This window comes from Lepisosteus oculatus, chromosome 25 (genome assembly GCF_040954835.1).
Source record: "Lepisosteus oculatus isolate fLepOcu1 chromosome 25, fLepOcu1.hap2, whole genome shotgun sequence".
Lineage (NCBI taxonomy): Eukaryota > Metazoa > Chordata > Actinopteri > Semionotiformes > Lepisosteidae > Lepisosteus > Lepisosteus oculatus.
In genome coordinates this window covers 2958747-2977537 of record NC_090720.1, presented here as the reverse complement: position 1 = coordinate 2977537, position 18791 = coordinate 2958747, and the positions used below count along the sequence as shown (strand labels likewise).

The window sequence follows — 18791 nt, the reverse complement described above, 5'->3', positions numbered from 1 at the left end:
GTTTGCAAACAATGAATCCATTCAACCCATCAATCTTTTTATGGAACTGCAGAAGACTATGAAGTTTAAGATTCACTTCAGACGTATCTTAAAAAGGCCCAGAGATAAGTCTTCAGTCTCCTGACGGGGAAGCATTCTGCAGATGCCCAGGACTCTCTGTAGAGAAGTGCTTTGTGCTTTTTTATTCTTCATCCTAAATTATTTACAATTACAATTGTGACCCTGTTTCCCTCTTTCACTACTGATTGTGAAATAGTCGAACAGTATTAATCCTATTTTATATGAAGGAACTAAATCTCCTTTATTCTAGACTGCAGGAATTTAACCTGTTTGTACATATGACAATACCCAGAGACCAGGAATCCTTCCTGTTGTTCCTCTTTAAAATCTTTCCAAGGCTATAATATACTTTTTGTGGGATGTTGACCAAACCTACTGAATTTAAACAGAAGTTGTGGATATTACTTTTTTATGCAATTCAGTTGTTTTGAACTTTTTTACTTTTCAGTTCATTTAGTATTTCCCTACCTCCAAGCTGTCTTGATTTGTAAAGTGTATTTGAAATCAATGTAAATTCTTTATTTTTCTTATCCCACTGTTCAGAAGTGCTGTACAGTTTGTGTGTTAAATAAAAAATAATTTGTGTCTATCTCGGTCTTCGTCTTGTGAGGATTATTTCAGGTAACCAGCCATGTTGTTGAAGCTGATTCCGTGGCTTCTCTGAAACTTAAATTCTCGATTCAATCGTCTCACAACTGAGTGACAAGATGGGCTGAATGTCCTCCCATTGGTTAACTTCTCATGTTTTGCCTAATGCAGATTTCTTACCTGTAGGTGGGTAGCTGCGTCAACATGTGTAGGCTGCAAAGGAACAAGTAATAGGTTTATTCCTGCTGAAAAGAGAAGAAAGAAAACACGATGTTTCGGCAGTGGAGCCTTCTTCAGGTGTGAGAAAGACATGGCAGTAAGCAAAGGTAATGTAGCATAGGAGAACAAAAGCTGGGAGAGAGGAGGAGCGAGAGATTGGAGCAGGGGACAGACAGAGTGGCCAATCAGGTAGTGTGAAGTCAGGATAGGTGAGAGGTGTGAAATGAAACCTACAATGAATAGAGAGAATTTAGAAGAAAATGAGTCTGTTGTTGAGAGAAGGGGAAAAGTGTGATCCTAGGTGTGATTCTTACATGAAAATCGATACATGGAGCTACTCCATCTTTTTATCCAAATGGTCAGTCAAAATCATTGATCCAGAGGAAATGCTTACAAATAAAATAATTATTCCAACATCATTTTAAGAAATATAGAATCTACAGGTAGCTTAGTGTAAGCTTTGAACACATCAACTTCCTTGATGAGAATGGATTTATCCTTCTAAATGTATTGCTTCACTTTAAAGAAATGTAAAAATAATTACTGATCCTAACTCATTCCTGGTTTCTTCATCAGCATCTGCTTTGACCATAGTAAGATGGCAGCCCTACTTAATATACATTGTCAGGATAGGCAACTAGTTTACAAGGGGATAATATTAATTTTATTTTAAAAGAACTACACATTATGGTAAACTTCAATCCCATTGGAAACAATACAAAAATCGTTTGTAATTGACTTATTATACTGGCACGTATATACATAAGTGAAATGGTCTGGGAAGAGTCCTATGTTTGAACATTTTAAAATAGATGTAAAGGCGTCATAACATTAAACATTAAAGCTGTGGGAACCTTATCTTTATTTACGGTTTACATTTTATTCCCAATATGTATTTGTATTGTAATATTTACCCCTGACGTTGTTATTGATATGTTATATGTACCCTTGTTTGTATTGTATTTTCTTTTGTATTTCAAATAAAAAGTTTGGAAAAATATAAGCAACTAGTGCTGTATTATGGTACATATAATGTGTTCATGCCTGTACCGGCTGAGAAGAACAGGAAGTAGCGTCATATCGGAGCGTCCGTTTGGAGGAAGTGGTTTTTTTTTTACTTTCCGGCAAGAGGTTGTACGTTCCAGGTGCGTGGAGCATAAGACAGGTTTGTAGATGTTTTTTTGTATGTAAGAACAGCGGAGATTTGTTGTTTAATTATAGTGAAATGATCTATTGCAAAAGGCGACGACCGATTCAGGATTTGAATGGTCTAGCAAATTGAACTAAACAAAGTAACTTGCGGCCCCTTAGTAAAGTGTTGGGATGGAAGCTACTGTAGTAGTTTTTGCGCACGACCGCTTGTAGATATTTCGAATAATTGCTAAAAAAGGAGTATGTAGGAACTAGTAACACGGTATGATTGTGATTAACATTTGAGGAATATTAACGTGTCTTCTCATTGATATTTAGTGAGAGGAGAGTGTGGTATCTTAAAAGACAGCAACATGGCCTTTCGTTTCCATCCATACGACGTCATAGCAATATAGTTCGCAGTATTGTTGACACTAGTAGCAAGCGGTTGTTTTCTAGCACGATCGTTATCGTACACGTTGTATGCATTGAAATGGCATTATTAAAATTGTACGGATATTTATTAAGAGTTAGGCGGCGTGTTTTTACGTTTTATTAGTGTAGTAACGGAAAAATAAGTTGGTGGTTATAAAACCACCTGTTTAACAGGTCAGACAGCATGACAGTATAGACATTCCCATTAAGTGTGGAAAGTTAGAATTTAAATCTGTTATTACCCACGTGAATCAGTTTTGAACCCGTTTTTCCTCCTTTATTATAGAAATGTTAATGCTTATGGATCAGGTACAAATTAGCGATCTGCTGTATTGCTGAAACATGGAGACGTGGTTTCGCCTATTAAGACCTTATTCAGATGTTGGATTCTTTGATATTTAGTTGGATATAATTGTTTTTTCTGGGAATAATGACGATACTTAGCATTGGCTCTTAGCTGTTGGTGCGAAATGAAAATGTACTCGCCACTATTCATGTATGAGAGTGGGGAGCCTCTTTTTAAGAAATCGCTTACAAGAAGAATCCCTAGTTCAAACAGAAGCTCACGCCTGAGCTGACAGTTATTTTAAGCAATGCTATTAAAGTATAATATATTTCACACAGACGTGTAGGAAGATGAATCTCCTGTAAGCAAGGTGATGGATTTTAAACCCTACTAGACGGCTAACAGCTAATAGACTCCTAGGTCTTCCCAAATATAGCTGAATATGTCTGATGGAAAACATTGAGAAAAAAGATGTAAAATATGTTTTGATTAAAGAAGTTTAATCTACTTCTTTTCCAAACAGTGTTATTTGTACCAATGCATAAAGTCCTTGTCATATGTCTGTGCAGTATCCAGTCATGTTCCCTTTTTGTTAAAGTCAAATGATGAATGTTAGAAAACACTGCAACTCCTTTTTTATAGTTGTTGCGGTTTTGCATTTCATTTGCAACCCGGGACTAATTTGTGCAACAGACCGCTGCTGAATTTCATGTAGAAACGCCGGCGTGTTTACGGTTCAGGTTCTGTGTCTCGTGTAGCAGAGTGCGCACACAGCTCCTCTTTGACTTCCTGGTCCTGCAGGTAACAGTGTGCTGGAGCTGATGGGGGACGAAAAGGACACCTGGAAAGTAAAGACGCTGGACGAAATCCTTCAAGAAAAGAAACGCAGGAAAGAGCAGGAAGAGAAGTCAGACGGCAAGCGGCAGAAGAACGTGAGATTTCTTTCGTTGGTTTGCAGAGGCAGTGTCTGCAGCAGCCAGCTCCTCACCGCTGTGTTTGAGCGGGCTGACACTGCAGTGCCCTCTCCTGGGCTTTTCAGGTTGAAGTATTTACAACTTAGCAAATTAAGTCAGGTCGTTGTGGACGTTTTTCTTTAACTGTTGCTTGCGGTGTTCTGTCTTCCCAGGCGGATGAACGTGATTCCAAGCGGGACTCTTTGGAGGAAGGTGAGCTGCGGGATCACAGAATGGAAATAACGATCCGGAACTCCCCATACAGGCGGGAAGACTCCACTGAAGACAGGTGCGTTCTCCGTATCCGGCTTCCGGGAATGGTGTTTGCAGGGGCTGCCTCCTGCCTAAATCTGCGCTGTGTCAGTCTTGCCTCTTATGGTTCTTTTTCTTCGTGCTTTGCGGGACGATAAGAATGATCACATTGATCTTCGTAATCGCTTAAAAAGGTCCCTTTCATTCCTTATTTTCTACTTTGTGTTTTACAGTTCCCTGCAAGTAGCCTGGGATAAATTCTCAGTTAAATATGAAGAATAGTTTCTGATGTTTTGACAGTTTACACAATTTATACTGGTATTTTTTTTTCCCATGCTTTCTGTCAATTTCAAGAGGGGAGGAAGATGAATCCCTGGCCATCAAACCACCACAGCAAGTAGCCAGGAAGGAGAAATCTCACCACAGGAAGGAGGAGAAGAGGAAGGACAAGAGACGGCATCGCAGCCATTCAGCCGACGGAGGTGAGCTAGCCAGTGACGACTCGATCGCACCCGACTAGGCCCGCGGTTTCCCAGCTGCGCGGGCCTCTCGGGCCTGCCTCCTGAACCCCCCCCCCCTCTGGTTGTCTTGGCAGCCGGCAAACACATGAGGGTGAAGGAGAAGGAGAAGGAGAGGGAGAACGAGCGGCGGAAGAGGCAGCAGAGGGAGGAGCAGGACAAGGCTCGGCGGGAGTGGGAGAGGCAGAAGCGCAGGGAGATGGCCAGGGCTCACTCCCGGCGGGAGAGGTGCGCCTCTTACTTTGAGTAATGATGCTTTTCTTTTTTTGGGGGGGGGGTATTTTTATTAAAAAAAAACAATGCAAAAAGGACCACTGAGCTTATCCTAATGGAATGGAAATGACCTTCTCGTTGGCCTACAGTCCGATACGTTGCAGGTCTTAGGGGATCCACGGCTCGTAAGACCTGGAGTGGCTCGCACCGCCGTGCAGTGGGGGGGGTGCTCTTATCTCGTCTCCTGGCTTTTGAAAAGCAAAAAGCAGCGCGTCAGGCACGGGGAGGGTCGGGGCCGGTGGGAGTGGACAGGTCCTGACGGGTAAACCCCCCCCCCCCAATGTGCAGGGACAGGCTGGAGCAGCTGGAGCGCCAGCGGGAGAGGGAGAGGAAGATGAGGGAGCAGCAGCAGAAGGAACAGAGGGAGCAGAAGGAACGGGAGAGGAGGGCGGAGGAGCGGCGCAAGGAACGCGAGGTCCGGAGAGAAGGTGAGCTCGGCGAGCCGACACGGCGCGGCCCCACCGCCTGAAATCACGGCACAGTTATTTACACATTGTCACACACATCCCCCGGGTGAGAAACACATGCTCTGACATTCTGGAAAGTAACTACGAACAAAAAAGAAACAAGAAGAATGGGTTGGGTCAGTGTACCGAGGAGTACTTTCTCGGCAAAAAGATGTTTCACTTGAATTCCAGCCATCAGTCTGTTCAGATAGGTCTGCTCCAGTTTGGCACACCTAGATTGGGCAGTGTTTACCCGTGTGACTTTGAAAACGAGTGTAGACTTTCTGTAGGCACGATGTGTGATCAGCTTGCACCGCATTTGCCCCTGATTTGTGAAGGTTAAACGGCGCGACGTGAATATAATCTTTAAAAAGAGGGTCTTATATAATGAAAACAGTCACAATCACAAGGCAGCAGCACAAAAAAAAAAGAAACATTTGCTGCTGGTCTGATCCGTATTTCCTCTCGAGCTGTTTTAACCCCTTAACCTGCGGGTGGTGGCCCTGATCGTACCTCTTTTTGCTCGGGCAGTTGCGTCCCATCACCGCGGGGTGAAGGAGGAGTACGGAGAGAAGCCGAAACAGAGCCACCGCAGCCGCAGCCCCGCCCGGCCCCAGCGGGACAGACTGGAGCAGGCCGAGACCCGCAGGATCGGTGAGACACCCCCTCTGATGCTCTGCCTGCTTTCCGGTGTGCCGTTTCTCTCCTTGAGGTGTCTTAAGAGCCCGGCTCTTGAGGACGGTCTGGCAGGGTCCCCATGTCTCTGTATTGGGAGACTGCTCAGGAGACATCCTGAAAGTGCTGATCTCTTAATACAGGGCCCATCATTTTACCACGTTCACTGTGCATTCGATTCAAGGTCACCTAACGCGTGTGATCAGCTTTGATTGGATCTGCAGCTTAAGACCTGTGTTCTGTGAAGCCCAAAGTGGACCCATTTAAGCCACCCCCTCAGGCCTTAACATGTTGAATTTTGAAAAAGATCTAGAAAACCTGCAGTGCTGCATTGCTTTAAGCCCTTAACATACCTACTGTGACATGAAGAGTCAGTGGCAGTTCCTTGAACAGAATTCTGCTCCAGTCTGATTGTTGGGATGTAAATAAAACCACTCTAGAGTACACTCTAAACTTAGGTCAAGGTGATGGTCTGCACAACCTTGTGTAAACCAAAATTTAGGAATGTTGGAATGCACTCTTATACAGTATTTTCATTATCATCTTTACAGTATTGCATTATTGCAGTAGTAGGATTAAAGTATACTCACAAATGGTACTTCACACTACTTTAGTAATAAAACTGTACTTTTGCAGAGAAATGTACAGTTTTTTTCACAGCCCCTGTGTATTTCACATCACTAAAACACTTTTTAGCCATGACTAAAAGAGCAACAGTGTGAGCACCCAGTAGAAATTATTCCTACCAGCACTCATGGAAAAGGTATGAGACAACACGGAGCAAAACTGATGCCACTTTTTTTTTTTACGGATTTTGATTTTACGCAAGTCAGGGATTATCTGTAAATACTTGCCTTCTAACGTTGGCCAAAGAAGTTCCTCTCTGGCTAAAAGCAAAGGCTGTGTTTTGATCTGCTGCATGCGATCCTCTGCTTTAGAGCTGTGTGTTGTTCCCAGCAGTGAGAGAGCAGCGGCAGGAGAACAGGGACCTGCTGTCTGACCTGCAGGACGTCAGTGACAGTGAGAGGAAGACCAGCACAGCAGAGTCCTCCTCAGGTAGGACGTGTGTATGTGCTTGGCTGGGGAGGGAATGGTTGACATCTACCATCTGTGGGATTATGAATGAATTCCCAATTTTCAAGTCCTAATCCCCCCTAAAAGGTAACTTTAGTGCCTTTTAAGATAGCTTCAAAAAAAAAAAAACAAAGCAGCAAAATTTGATTGTAGGTCTTGAGAACTCGATAAGAGTTCCCAGCTGTTGTCGTCTTGCCCTGCCATTGGCTTTTCTCTCCAGAAACTTTGGCTACAACATTGTTTTCAAATAACTCTAAAACAAATTCTCCCTCCCAAGCAAATCTTGCATGTTTTCTAGTGTTTAACTCTTAATTGTTAGTCATTGGTGAAACTAAAATAAACATGCCGACATTTTTTCACCCTACAAGGTCATATACTAGTGGAGAAAACACTCATCTGGTGTGGCAGGAAGATTGAAGTTGAAGAAGAAAAATCCATTATCTGCTCTGACTCATGCTGAATTTGAATTTGAAATCTTTACACATACTTTTAAAAACATAATAGCATAGTTCTGCTTTGGACAGGGAAAAAAATCCCCTATTTGTAAGTTTGATTTTTTGTACAATTTGCTGCAGGTTCTGGGACAGGGTCTGAGGAAGAAGAGGAAGAAGAGACGAGCAGTGAGACTGAAGTGGAGGAGGAAGAGTCGGGGACTAACACAGAGGGATCTGAGCAGAGTGCAGGTTAAGAACGTTTTTCCAAATCAAATTTGAAACACTCTGGTGTGGAATTAAGATGTAGTTAGGACTTAATTTCAGTAAATTTTCTAACTTCTTACCTTCAAACAGTGATCATCAGTCACAGTCTCCAGTCGTTTCCAGTCTCATGAAAAGCATTGTTCAGGATGACTTATTAACTGTAATAATTTAAAACTTCTTATAATTATTATGCACTATGCCCTCCTCTCGTTTGTAACCTTTCTTATGATTTTGCATACATCTCCATGCATATTTGTCCGTATGTCTGACTAAAAGAAATCCTCAACCATAAAACATGCGCTCTACATTAATTTGAGAAACTGTAGGACTCGGATGCAAATTAAAATCGGGGTGGAGTGATCAGTGTCGTCTTAAGAGTCTGATGAAACAAAACACCCAGATTTGAGTAAAGAGGAGCTTGTTTTGGAATGATCCGAGCTGTGGTGTTTTTAACCAGGAAAGAGAATCATCTTAAATTACATATGAAGGGATGTCGCGGAAATCAACATAACCGGACAGAGCCCTGGAAAACCTAAACCGCTTTTTGTCAAGTGTCTCGATATTTAATAAGAAGTCAGATCTGCGTGTTTTTTCTGCTGCTGAGGCACTTCCCCCCCTCTCCTTTCAGATGAGGTGAGCGAAGAAGAGCAGTCGGAGGAGGAGTATGAGGAGGAGAGAGAGAATGGAAACCATGTCCCTGCAGGTATTGAAGAACAATCGCTGCAGTTTCAAGCTCAGGGCAAGTCTTCGGTCGGGGGACTGTGCTGTTTTAAGTGTGCAGCAGTGAGCAGTGCTGTTCTGAGTCCGTGTCTCTTTGTCATCTAATAATCCTAAAATTTGTAAGAAAGTTAAAAAGACAATGATGCCTTGGATTAAGATGGTATTTCTGGAAAATTTTCTGATAAATGTCATTATCAATTTTCCGCCTTGGAGGTCCTGGCGGGGTTCACATTCACTCTGTTGCTTCTCTTCCCCGCGCTGCGCAGTGCCGGAGTCGCGATTCGACCACGACACGGAGGAGAGCGTGGAGGAGGAGGAGGAGGAGGAGGTGGAGGAGGAGGCGGAGCCCAGCCCGCACTCCCATTCCCACTCCTCCACCCCGGAGGAGAACTACATCCCCGACTCCCCGCCCATGTCCCCCGTGGAGCTGAAGAAGGAGCTGCCCAAGTACCTGCCTGCGCTCCAGGTCAGGGCTCGGGAGGTGGCGCTGTCGTGTCGGGGGGAGGGAGGGGAGCGATGGTCCCGCTGAGCGGTTCCAGCAAGGGGTGGCTCGCTGTCATCTGTCACGTCATCGGTCACATCCTGCTCTTTCCTCCACACAGGCTCTTCTTGGCACGGCAACACAGTGCTCTCTGTCAGTAGCAAGGGGAGGTTATATTGTTCCAGCGCATTAACTCACTACAGCTAATTTTAACTCACTCAACTTTTGTGGTTGCTGGTAGTAACTGATTGGAGGAGTTCATTTAACCTGGAAACAAAATCAGGATACAGGCATCAAAAATCTGGGTAATGCATTCCAGACTCACACAACTTTTTTGGGGGGGTAAAATGTGCCTCTAGTTTTCAATTTTAAATTCACTTCTCTGTATTGAATTAACTACAACTGTAACTACAATGAATTAACTTAGCCATTTCTATTACACTATCAATCATGGTACATCTGAAACCATCTGAAGTGCAATATGGGAAGTTCTCACTCTTGAAAGGTCCTAGTTTAATTTTGGAGGGGTTGTGGCACTCGGGAAGAAGATCTGGCTTCCTTCATGATAGATCAATGATCCTTGGATCAATGCACTATTAAAACAGCTAAATAGGTTGAGTGGCCACCTGTCGTTTGTAACCCTTTTTAGTCTTCTTAGTTCTAAAAGCATAACGGTCATTAAGTGTAATGAGAAGCCCAGTACCCAGGAACTTGTACCCTTTCCCTTTCACCTCAAATTTTCTTGATTATGTGCAGATTTGCCACGTTCATTCTTTTTTTTTTATGAACCTTGCTGTGAATTTTATATCATGAAAGGGAAATCTCTCTTGATTTGAAGGGGTGCCGCAGTGTAGAAGAATTCCAGTGTTTAAACAGAATTGAAGAGGGGACCTATGGAGTGGTGTACAGAGCCAAGGATAAAAAGACAGGTATTTCACATTCCCATTTTCTGAGCTCATACTGCACGTTCAGCAGACATGATGCTATTGTACAGCATTCCACAGGAGAACAGTACGTCATAATGAAGGTAAAGACTCTTGGTGAAAGGTAAAGAAAAAAAAACATCTCTTCGGCAGTGCAGCACCTGAAGAAGCCTCCACAGCCAAAATATTATGTTTCTTTTGGTTTCTTTACCTTTCAGCATGGAACGACCCTTAACCTGTTCCTTTGCTGTCTGCACATGCTGACGCAGCTCCCTACTCGAATGTCATAATGAAGTTAAGCATCTCCCTGCGGGACTTAGTTGTAGCTTGGTGAAGTTTCTCGGAGGATGTGATTTGTATCTTTATTTCATTTTTTTTCCTCAGATGAGATCGTGGCTCTGAAGAGGCTGAAAATGGAGAAGGAAAAGGAAGGGTTTCCCATCACCTCTCTCCGAGAGATCAACACGATCCTCAAGGCTCAGCACCCCAATATTGTCACCGTCAGAGTGAGTAGCACAGTTCTCGGATGAAGTCTACTTGCATTGCCGGTTGACTTTTTTCACATTTTGCTTAGCAGAAAGAGAAAATGAGCCCAGCTTTTACAAAACCTCTTGGCAATGGAGCGGACAGGAAGTAAATACATGTTACTTTCTCCCCCTAACAGGAGATTGTGGTCGGAAGTAACATGGATAAGATTTACATCGTCATGAATTATGTAGAGCATGACCTGAAGAGCCTGATGGAGACCATGAAGCAGCCTTTCTTACCAGGTAGCCTGAAATATTTGGAACATGTCCTTTCTTTCTGAGCAGCTTTCTAGAGTGGAATCCCGTGTTTCGTGAGTGTGACGACACTGTAATGTGTCCTCCCCACAGGTGAAGTGAAAACCTTGATGATTCAGCTCCTGCGAGGGGTCCGGCATCTCCATGACAACTGGATCCTGCACCGTGACCTCAAGACCTCCAACCTGTTGCTAAGCCACAAAGGAATCCTGAAGGTACCACACTCCTCTTTGCTCCTGATAGGTTGGCCCTGCACTGTAGCAACACTTAAGATACGATAAGATCACTTTATTGCCCATATACAATTTCTTGTATTAGAAATTTGCCTTTTCAAGGAAAAGGATCAAAGAAAACCAAGTGCTTATTGAAGAAGAACACAGAATGCGTCTTTAACACAAAATATGAGACTGAGCATGGTTTTGTTTCCTAGTTCCAGTTTTTCAGGCTTTCCTGCTGGGGCACAAGTCTGCGTGGGAGTGCGTGTGTTGAACGCGAATGACTCACCTCTGTGCTTGTTGCGTGCAGGTGGGGGATTTCGGGCTGGCACGCGAGTACGGCTCGCCCCTCAAGCCCTACACCCCCGTGGTGGTGACCCTGTGGTACCGAGCGCCAGAGCTGCTGCTGGGAGCCAAGGTGTGTGTTGACAGCCGTCCTCCTCCTTCACACACGGACACCTCTTTCTGTTCGAGCACCGGAGGGGCACTTAATCTGTGCGACTCTGCAGGTTGAGTCGTCCTTTTTCAGATCAAAACAGTTGGCACCAGTACTTTCATGTGGCCCTCATACTCCATTATATTTTCAGTTTATTTCTCCGGGAGATAAGCATCCAGGATTTATTTTCAGTGCTTACTGTAGCAAGTTGTTTCAAAGGCAGGAAAATTCAATTTTAACATGTAATTTGAATTGCTGTTTCAGATTTTTGTGATCTTCTCAAATTCCGTGATCTTCCGTTCAAACGGAAAGCTTATTGTGCCATTTTTTCTTTGCTCATTTCTCCACAGGAATATTCCACGACGATTGACATGTGGTCAGTGGGCTGTATATTCGGTGAGCTGCTGACCCAGAAGCCACTTTTCCCTGGAAAATCTGAAATTGACCAGATCAACAAGGTTTTTAAGGTAAAGAGCTAAATGGAGAGCCCCTTGCTTGTAATGCCCGGGTTTATACATCTAACACTTTGAATTCTTGAGCCAATTTTCTGACAACAGAAATAGACCTGTTGGCTATTCTGGTTTTACATTTAACATTGCGCTTTAGCTGAGGTCACCCATCGAAGTGAGCAAGACCTTTGACATCTGTAAGTACAGAGTTTATAACTAGGAGGTCTGACAGTGGTATCCCTGTAGAAGCAATTGCAGAATTATAAGGTAATTGGATGCAGGAAGATGGACTTCCACCAGAGGTCAGTGTTTGGTGAGACATTCCTTTTAGCACAGAGGCCATCTCCTCTGGTCCTGCATAGTTAGGCTTAGAGGCAGTGTGTTTCTAAAGCTTGGGATTAGTCACATAACCACGTTCAGTTAAAGGTAAAGGCTGCCGAGCTTTATTTCATAAATTATTTTTTTTGTGGGTCAAATTACCCCCCCAATTGATCATGATTAAATTATCTCTTACAGGCTGTCTGCTTTCTGAGTGCTGACAGCTTGTGTGTTTCTGTAAGTGCTGCTGTGCATGCATGTCCAGAGTAGTTGCAAGTTTCAATGAGGCCCGTTGCTTATAACTTGCGCTCAATTTGTATGTGTATTTTGTAATTGGAGAGATATATTTTCCTGTCTTTAGGATCTGGGTACACCAAGTGAAAAGATCTGGCCAGGGTACAACGAGCTACCAGCAGTAAAGAAAATGTCATTTACCGAATATCCCTACAACAATCTACGCAAGAGGTTCGGGGCTCTGCTGTCCGACCAGGGCTTCGACCTCATGAACAAGTAAGTATCCCCGTTGCGTTTTTCTGTCTGATCAGAGAAATGAATCATCAAGCTCCCTTTTTGTAGTCTTGATATTGATAATGAATGCCATTTCACAGGCGGGTTATTTGGCATTATGAACATACATTATCAGATTTCTCTACACTCCTCATTTTTCACATGACAACTGGATTATTATGAAATATATTTTGTGTTAAAGTGACACTGCCAAAGGGATAATGGCTACAACTTATAAGATAAATATGACAGATGGGTTCAGGGAAATTCTTTGGAAAACAAGTTAGGGGATCTTTAGAGTAGTGGGTTACATTTCTTGAACAAGGCAAAGATACTCGTAACAAATGCTCAAGTTGAATATAAAAAAACTTGATTTGAAAAGAAATAAAGTAAATGATTGGAATTTGTGTAATACTTAAACATTGCTTGTTAACTGCTTGTAGTCTTGAAAGTCTATGAACTCTGAATCTGTGCTTCTGGCAGAGTCTGGCTGCATGTCAATATTGTGGAAGAACGATGATGTTTTTTGGAGTTGGTTTTTCTATCAAAGGCAGCATTCCTACAGTGTTTCAACACATTTTACCCTTTTCACACAAAACACAAATTCTGGCTACACAAAGTTAATGGTGCAATGTTAAGTCTAAAGCAGGTTTATTTATCATATAATTCCAAGCCATGAAGTTTTTTGCACCTTAGTGTGATGTAGTTTTGTTTGCAAGGAAAATATGAAAATTCCATCCACCTGTCCCGTACCCAGTTGTGACCCCACTGGAAAACCTTTTCTTTAGTTCCAGTGAGCTCCTGAGATCTTGCCATAGGGCTGAGGTCTCTCACTGTGGAGTTGGCCTGACTGGGGGTTATAGCGTCAGAGCTATGAATATCACACTCTGGTGTGCTTCCCGTGTTGTAAAGAGAGGAATCAAACCTCGTTATTCATGGATTCAGCCTCCGAGGAGCTGGGAACGACGTGGAGCCCTGCCGTTCTCATGCTCTTCCCTGTTGAAGGGAATAAATCTTAGCTGTGGGTAAATAGAAGGTCTGGTGGGACGCTGCTTGTTGTGGGGATTTCAGTCGAGCCTCTGGAATGCGTCAGAAGGGGAGGCCTGTCTCGGGATCTGTAGCAGGGTTGCTTGTTGTGGTTGGAGGAGCGGCGTGTGGTTTGGCAGCTTTATTGAGCTTTTGTTGAAATGTCTGTGGAACTGGGAGAGTAAAGGCAGACCTACACGTTCTCAAAACAGCGCGCGCACGTGGCTCGGTCTGGTTTCTCATGCAGATCCCGTTTTCCGTCTTGAGAAACCCAGTTCCATATTTGAACGTCGCATCCGGAGCTGCGGGGGTCTTGCCGAGTCGATTTCCGGGGGGAAGTGGCGCCTCCACCGGGCTGCGTTCGCACATGTAGGATGCTGAGCGAGCCTCAGCTCCACTTTTCACCGCGGTTTCTTTCCGACTCCCCCAGGTTCCTCACCTACTGTCCGAGCAAGAGGATCACGGCCGAGGAGGCGCTGAAGCACGAATATTTCCGGGAGACGCCCCTGCCCATCGAGCCCTCCATGTTCCCCACGTGGCCCGCGAAGAGCGAGCAGCAGAGGGTGAAGAGGGGCACCAGCCCCCGGCCCCCAGAGGGGGGGCTGGGCTACAGCCAGCTGGTGAGTAGGTGGGGACAGCACGGCGCCCACCCTCCTGTGTCAGTAGGACAGGTTTCAATGGGAAGGTCGTTCGGCGCATCTAGTCCTTTCAGTAGGTATTTGCTCATCGTGTCTTGAAAGCTAGAGGAGTATAGGCCTCGACAGCATGGCTGGGTAGCTGTTTTCAGCGCAGTACCACATAGTTTCCCCTTGCGTCCCCTGGCTCGCGTTTCACTGTTGAGTCTAAAGAAGGCCGAGGGCTTGGCTGCGTCGCTGCCTTTGAGGGTTTGGAACAGTCGAATCCCATCCCATCATGGTGTTCTCTGTTCAAGATCAAAAAGAATCGCAGTTTTCTTTCAGCCTGCCAGCATTCATTAAATCCCCAGTATGCATCTGGTTGCTTTTCTGTGAACCGATTCCAGGGCAACAATCTTTATTATATCTTGGTAACCAAAAGTGTGCATTTTACACTAGTAAGAACTCATTTAAAGTATTGTACAATTTTAACATAACTTGATTTGAACTCTACACTTTTAAGTACATATCCAGAGATTCTTAGCATTTTTTTTCCTCCACATTAAGTCCTTCACTTGGAGTGTGTCCCTCTCTTTCCTGGTTTTTGCACCAGCTGAGTTCTTCATCACAGACTAATGTATTTCGACTTTACCTTTTGAGGACTTTTTTAAGTTTAAATGTAAATTCTTAAAAAGCTGAATGACATTTACAATTGGTATGAAAAACGCTGTGCTAATGAGCAAATTGTGGGACTGCTCTTATTCAGGTAAACAAGCTTGAATATAACCAATTGAACTATTGCAGAAGGCAAAACACTGAAGTATGAGGTGTACAATACAGTGCTGTGTCTGGTCATCGTCACTTGATCATCTATTAAAAGCTGTTTAGTCAGCAACAAGTGAGCAAATTCTTAACTAGCAAGTTGAGGGGAGAGTGAATAAAGCTGTGTTAAAGTTGGAAATAATGCACTTTTTAACTAGGGTTAAAAAGCAGACCTGTTACCCAACACCAGTTATAACACTGGTGATTAAGAGCTCATTTTGAACAAATACTAGCAGTGACGGGGGTACTCCAGACCTGTATTAAGAACCAATGGTCTAGAAGAATAAACAGTGTGTCCACATAAACACCTAACTCTTCAGTAGCCTAGCTTCCCGTTTGCTATTTTAATTTTTCCTTTGCTACCTGCATGCAGCACCCTGCACTTGACTACATTAGACTTTTATCTCAGTCTTTCTTTGCGTTTATTATTTCTACAGTGTTTGCAAATCCTCCTATTTTGGAATCTTCTGCAGATTTTGACTTGTTTATATCGAGTGATTTAAGTTCTCGTATTGCTAGTAAATTAGGAACAGTAATGGTTCTGGTACGGACTCCTGTGGTACGCCACTAATTACATCATCCCAGTTTGAGCATTAACCACTCATCTATACTCTCTGCCAATCTAAGTACACTGTACTGTATGCTGTGTGTGTCAGTTAGTTTTGTGATTGGTACACTGGCAATGGAGCTGGACACTGCTGATTTTAAATCCACCTAAATACAAATAAGTACATCTTAAATACATCTTTTCCCTGGGCACAGATTAATACATGGTCTCAGTGCGATTGTGACTGTATGTTTCAGATTGTTCAACCTACAACTTAAGATCTCCAGGTAATTCTGAGAAACTAAAATACTTCAGGTGAAGAGCAGAGCTAATATCTGTTTGTTTTAAATTGGCATGTGTCGAAAATATATTTTAAAGGTGATGCTTGAAAAAAGATCCCCAGAGACATATATTTTTTTGCTACGCGAACGTATTTTTACCTCTTCATTTACATCAGTTTTTTTTGTTCTGTTTGTCTGTTTCGCGCTGCGCCAGGGCGATGACGACTTGAAAGACACGGGTTTCCACCTGACCACCACCAACCAGGGAGCCTCTGCTGCCGGGCCTGGCTTCAGCCTCAAGTTCTGACCCCCCATTTGGCCCCAGGGCCAACCTGCAGGCCCCGGAGAAGTCAGGGACCCTGGGGTTCATGTGGGCTCTCGCTGCAGCACGCGGCTGGGACTCTTGTTTGCGAGAGACAGCTGAGGACAGAGCTGGAGCTGTGCGGGCGAGAACCCTGTACTGTATCGCCGTACTGTGGCAGCTGACAGACGACGCGGTCCAGGAGAGCGCTGCTGTTTCAGGAAACGCCCCTCTGTGGCGAACTGGATTTCTGGGCAAGGAAAGGAGGAAAGTGCGGACCAGAGACAACTTGCAGAAGCATTCGTGGTGATAACGTATAGGAGGGAACTCATTTGTTTTATTTTTTTTTAACCGAGTTGTTGTCCCACGCAGTAGATGACGCTGATGGAAAAAATATATTTTTTCACAAGTCATTTTTTTTTTCCCTCTCCAATCTCCGAAGATCAAGCTCGGATGGCGTTGTATCGAAGGAGAAAAAAAGCTTAGTGGACCGTAACCTGCTTGGGGCTGCTCCTTGAAGTTTTATTCCAGCCTTCCAGAAGCGTTCTGCTACCGTGTTCATTTTTCTGGCACTGGGCAAAATGCTCAGTAAGGGAGGTTGTTGCTTTCATATGTCACTCTCCAGGCTCGTACTGTGACATGTAATAGACTGTCAAACTGGGTGACTGTCTCAGCTCCCAGAGACTGATGTATGGAACTTTTTTTTTTAACTGAAACTATTAAAAGAATTTTAGAAACATGTTACTTCACCTTTTTTCTCTTGATCGGATGTGAAGGTGACAATGCAAGATTGGCTTCATTAGGCACTTACTGTGTAGATCGCTACACAGCGTGTTCGGTTTTTATTGTGCAAATAGCCACATCATGTCACTTAAGGTCATTGCAATGATTTTCACTGGTGTCATACTTTGCTTTGCAAGAGGCTTAAAAAGTCGACGAGGTGCCGTTATTTCTTTGCAGCTTGGACACATTGATTTGAAATCTTTATTGTTCTGGAGTTTTTAATTTGGCAGTTTGCATCCTTTTCCTGTGTACGGCTTTGCTTTAAATTCCCCTTAGATACACTTGACCATTTTAAAACCTGACCTTGGTAGATCCATGTATCCCTGGAGTCAAAACTGCTATTTGCAGCAAAAAATTACTAGCAACTTAAAGCCAGTAAACCTCCCGATTCATCAGTTTGTAGCAATTGCACTGGGCCCTCTGATTTACATCTTTTCATCACAGATGACAACTGCTAAAAGATCATTGCAGCTGATGGAAAAAGATGATATTCTTTCTAATCGAGAAGGATCTTTAGCTCTTGGTAATTCATAAATTGTATCAGTTTAAAGACACAATTCTACTCATTAATTAAAAAGGTATGAACAACGTTTGGTCGTGACTGGACAAATAATGTGGTAATGAATACTCTTGATTTGGATATGATGGGTAGGGAAAAACTGATGAATATCTCCAAGGAGAGAGGGGCTTTTTTGACAGTGGTTAGCAGTTTGATAGAGAGCTCCTTTGATACTTACACTTTCCACTCTTCTGACCAAGAGCATATAAATCAGAATCTTTTAATGGCAGGCTATGCAGACACAGCAATTTTAATTAAAAGTGGGAAATATCTCACAGTGTAGCCTCTGGTGAGTCAACTGTTGCTGTGAAACAGTCACCTCCTAATGCAGAACAGAGTAGCAAATGAAAAACTAGCTTGAACCAAAAAGACTTCTCAACAGATGGATCTATCTGCCATTTACCAGCAAAGACCTTCATTAAAGTCCACTGCCAGGATGAATGTTGCTAAGAGGGTCAATTCTTTATTAGCCCATCACTGGGACCTCCCTGTTTGTATGTTTCACCTCTAATGGCCATGATAATACTGATCTGTCCGTCTGGGTTCTCACAGAGGGGGTAGCGCGACTCCTATTGCAGAAAGACAGCCAAAACCAAAATTATCCTGAAACTAGGATCACATGTTCCCCCTTCTCTTGTTTCCTTCTAATCCTCTCTGTTCATCTGCAGGTTTTGACTTCACACCTCTCTTGACTTCACACCACCTGTCCACTCTGCCTCTCTCCAACTCCCACCTCCTCTCCACTCCCGGCTTTTGCTCTCTCCTGCTTTATCAACTGCTGGTTTTCCTCTCTCCCCCACACCTGAAGAAGGCTCCACAGCCCGAAATGTTGACTCTTCTCTTGTCAGCATGGAATAAAACTTTACTTGTATTGAAAACAATATCCATGATCCACAAGCTTCTTGTGTGTTGGGGTGACAATATATCTGGAGTTCTAACCCTTCTATCAATGACAGGTTGTTCACAATAGAAATATATTTGTTTCATATGTGTAAAATGTAGTAGTCTCTGAGTGTAAGACACCATTACTGAATTAAATTCAATTACAAAACCTTATTCATTTAGCCCTGTTAACAGGTGATGTCAGAGGATTTTGCATAATTCTTAATGGTACATTTGAAAAATAGTAGTGCTGTTGTTTCTGTTCACTGGGGTTTGTGCAATGCTCGGACATTTTTACAAATGATTAAATGCACTGCGGCGCCCGTCAGCACTGAACGTTTGCATCATGCTCTATAAACGTCTTGGTTTGTGCATCATGAGTTTGGCATTTCTTAGGTGATCCCATCAAGCCCCTCACACTAACGCTGATAGTGCTGGATCTTAACAGCACCCTGAAACAAATAAAAGCAACCAACTTATTTGAATACTTTTCCTGATTTTGTTGCTTTTGGAAGACTTGACAGTGAGAGTCTGGAT

General features: G+C 43.4%; 1 protein-coding gene across 4 annotated transcripts; it reads left to right on the top strand.

Annotated features, from left to right (window-relative positions):
• The first annotated feature begins 1960 nt into the window (after positions 1–1960).
• On the top strand, positions 1961–16768 carry cdk11b (cyclin dependent kinase 11B). Of its 4 annotated transcripts, none has more exons than XM_015337250.2 (20): positions 1961–2032; positions 3521–3651; positions 3846–3961; positions 4279–4406; positions 4520–4670; positions 5004–5143; positions 5693–5815; positions 6797–6892; positions 7486–7593; positions 8237–8311; positions 8595–8794; positions 9648–9738; positions 10117–10238; positions 10397–10502; positions 10608–10729; positions 11040–11147; positions 11516–11632; positions 12294–12442; positions 13896–14085; positions 15944–16768. In XM_015337250.2, the coding sequence occupies exons 2-20, from the start codon at positions 3541–3543 to the stop codon at positions 16034–16036; spliced, it is 2346 nt and encodes a 781-aa protein (XP_015192736.2). In that variant the 5' UTR covers positions 1961–2032; positions 3521–3540; the 3' UTR covers positions 16037–16768. The 4 variants fall into 4 exon arrangements, with proteins under 4 accessions (XP_015192736.2, XP_015192735.2, XP_015192734.2 ...); XM_015337249.2 differs by having other exon boundaries at positions 6794–6892; XM_015337248.2 differs by having other exon boundaries at positions 4520–4688.
• The last annotated feature ends 2023 nt before the right edge of the window (positions 16769–18791 follow it).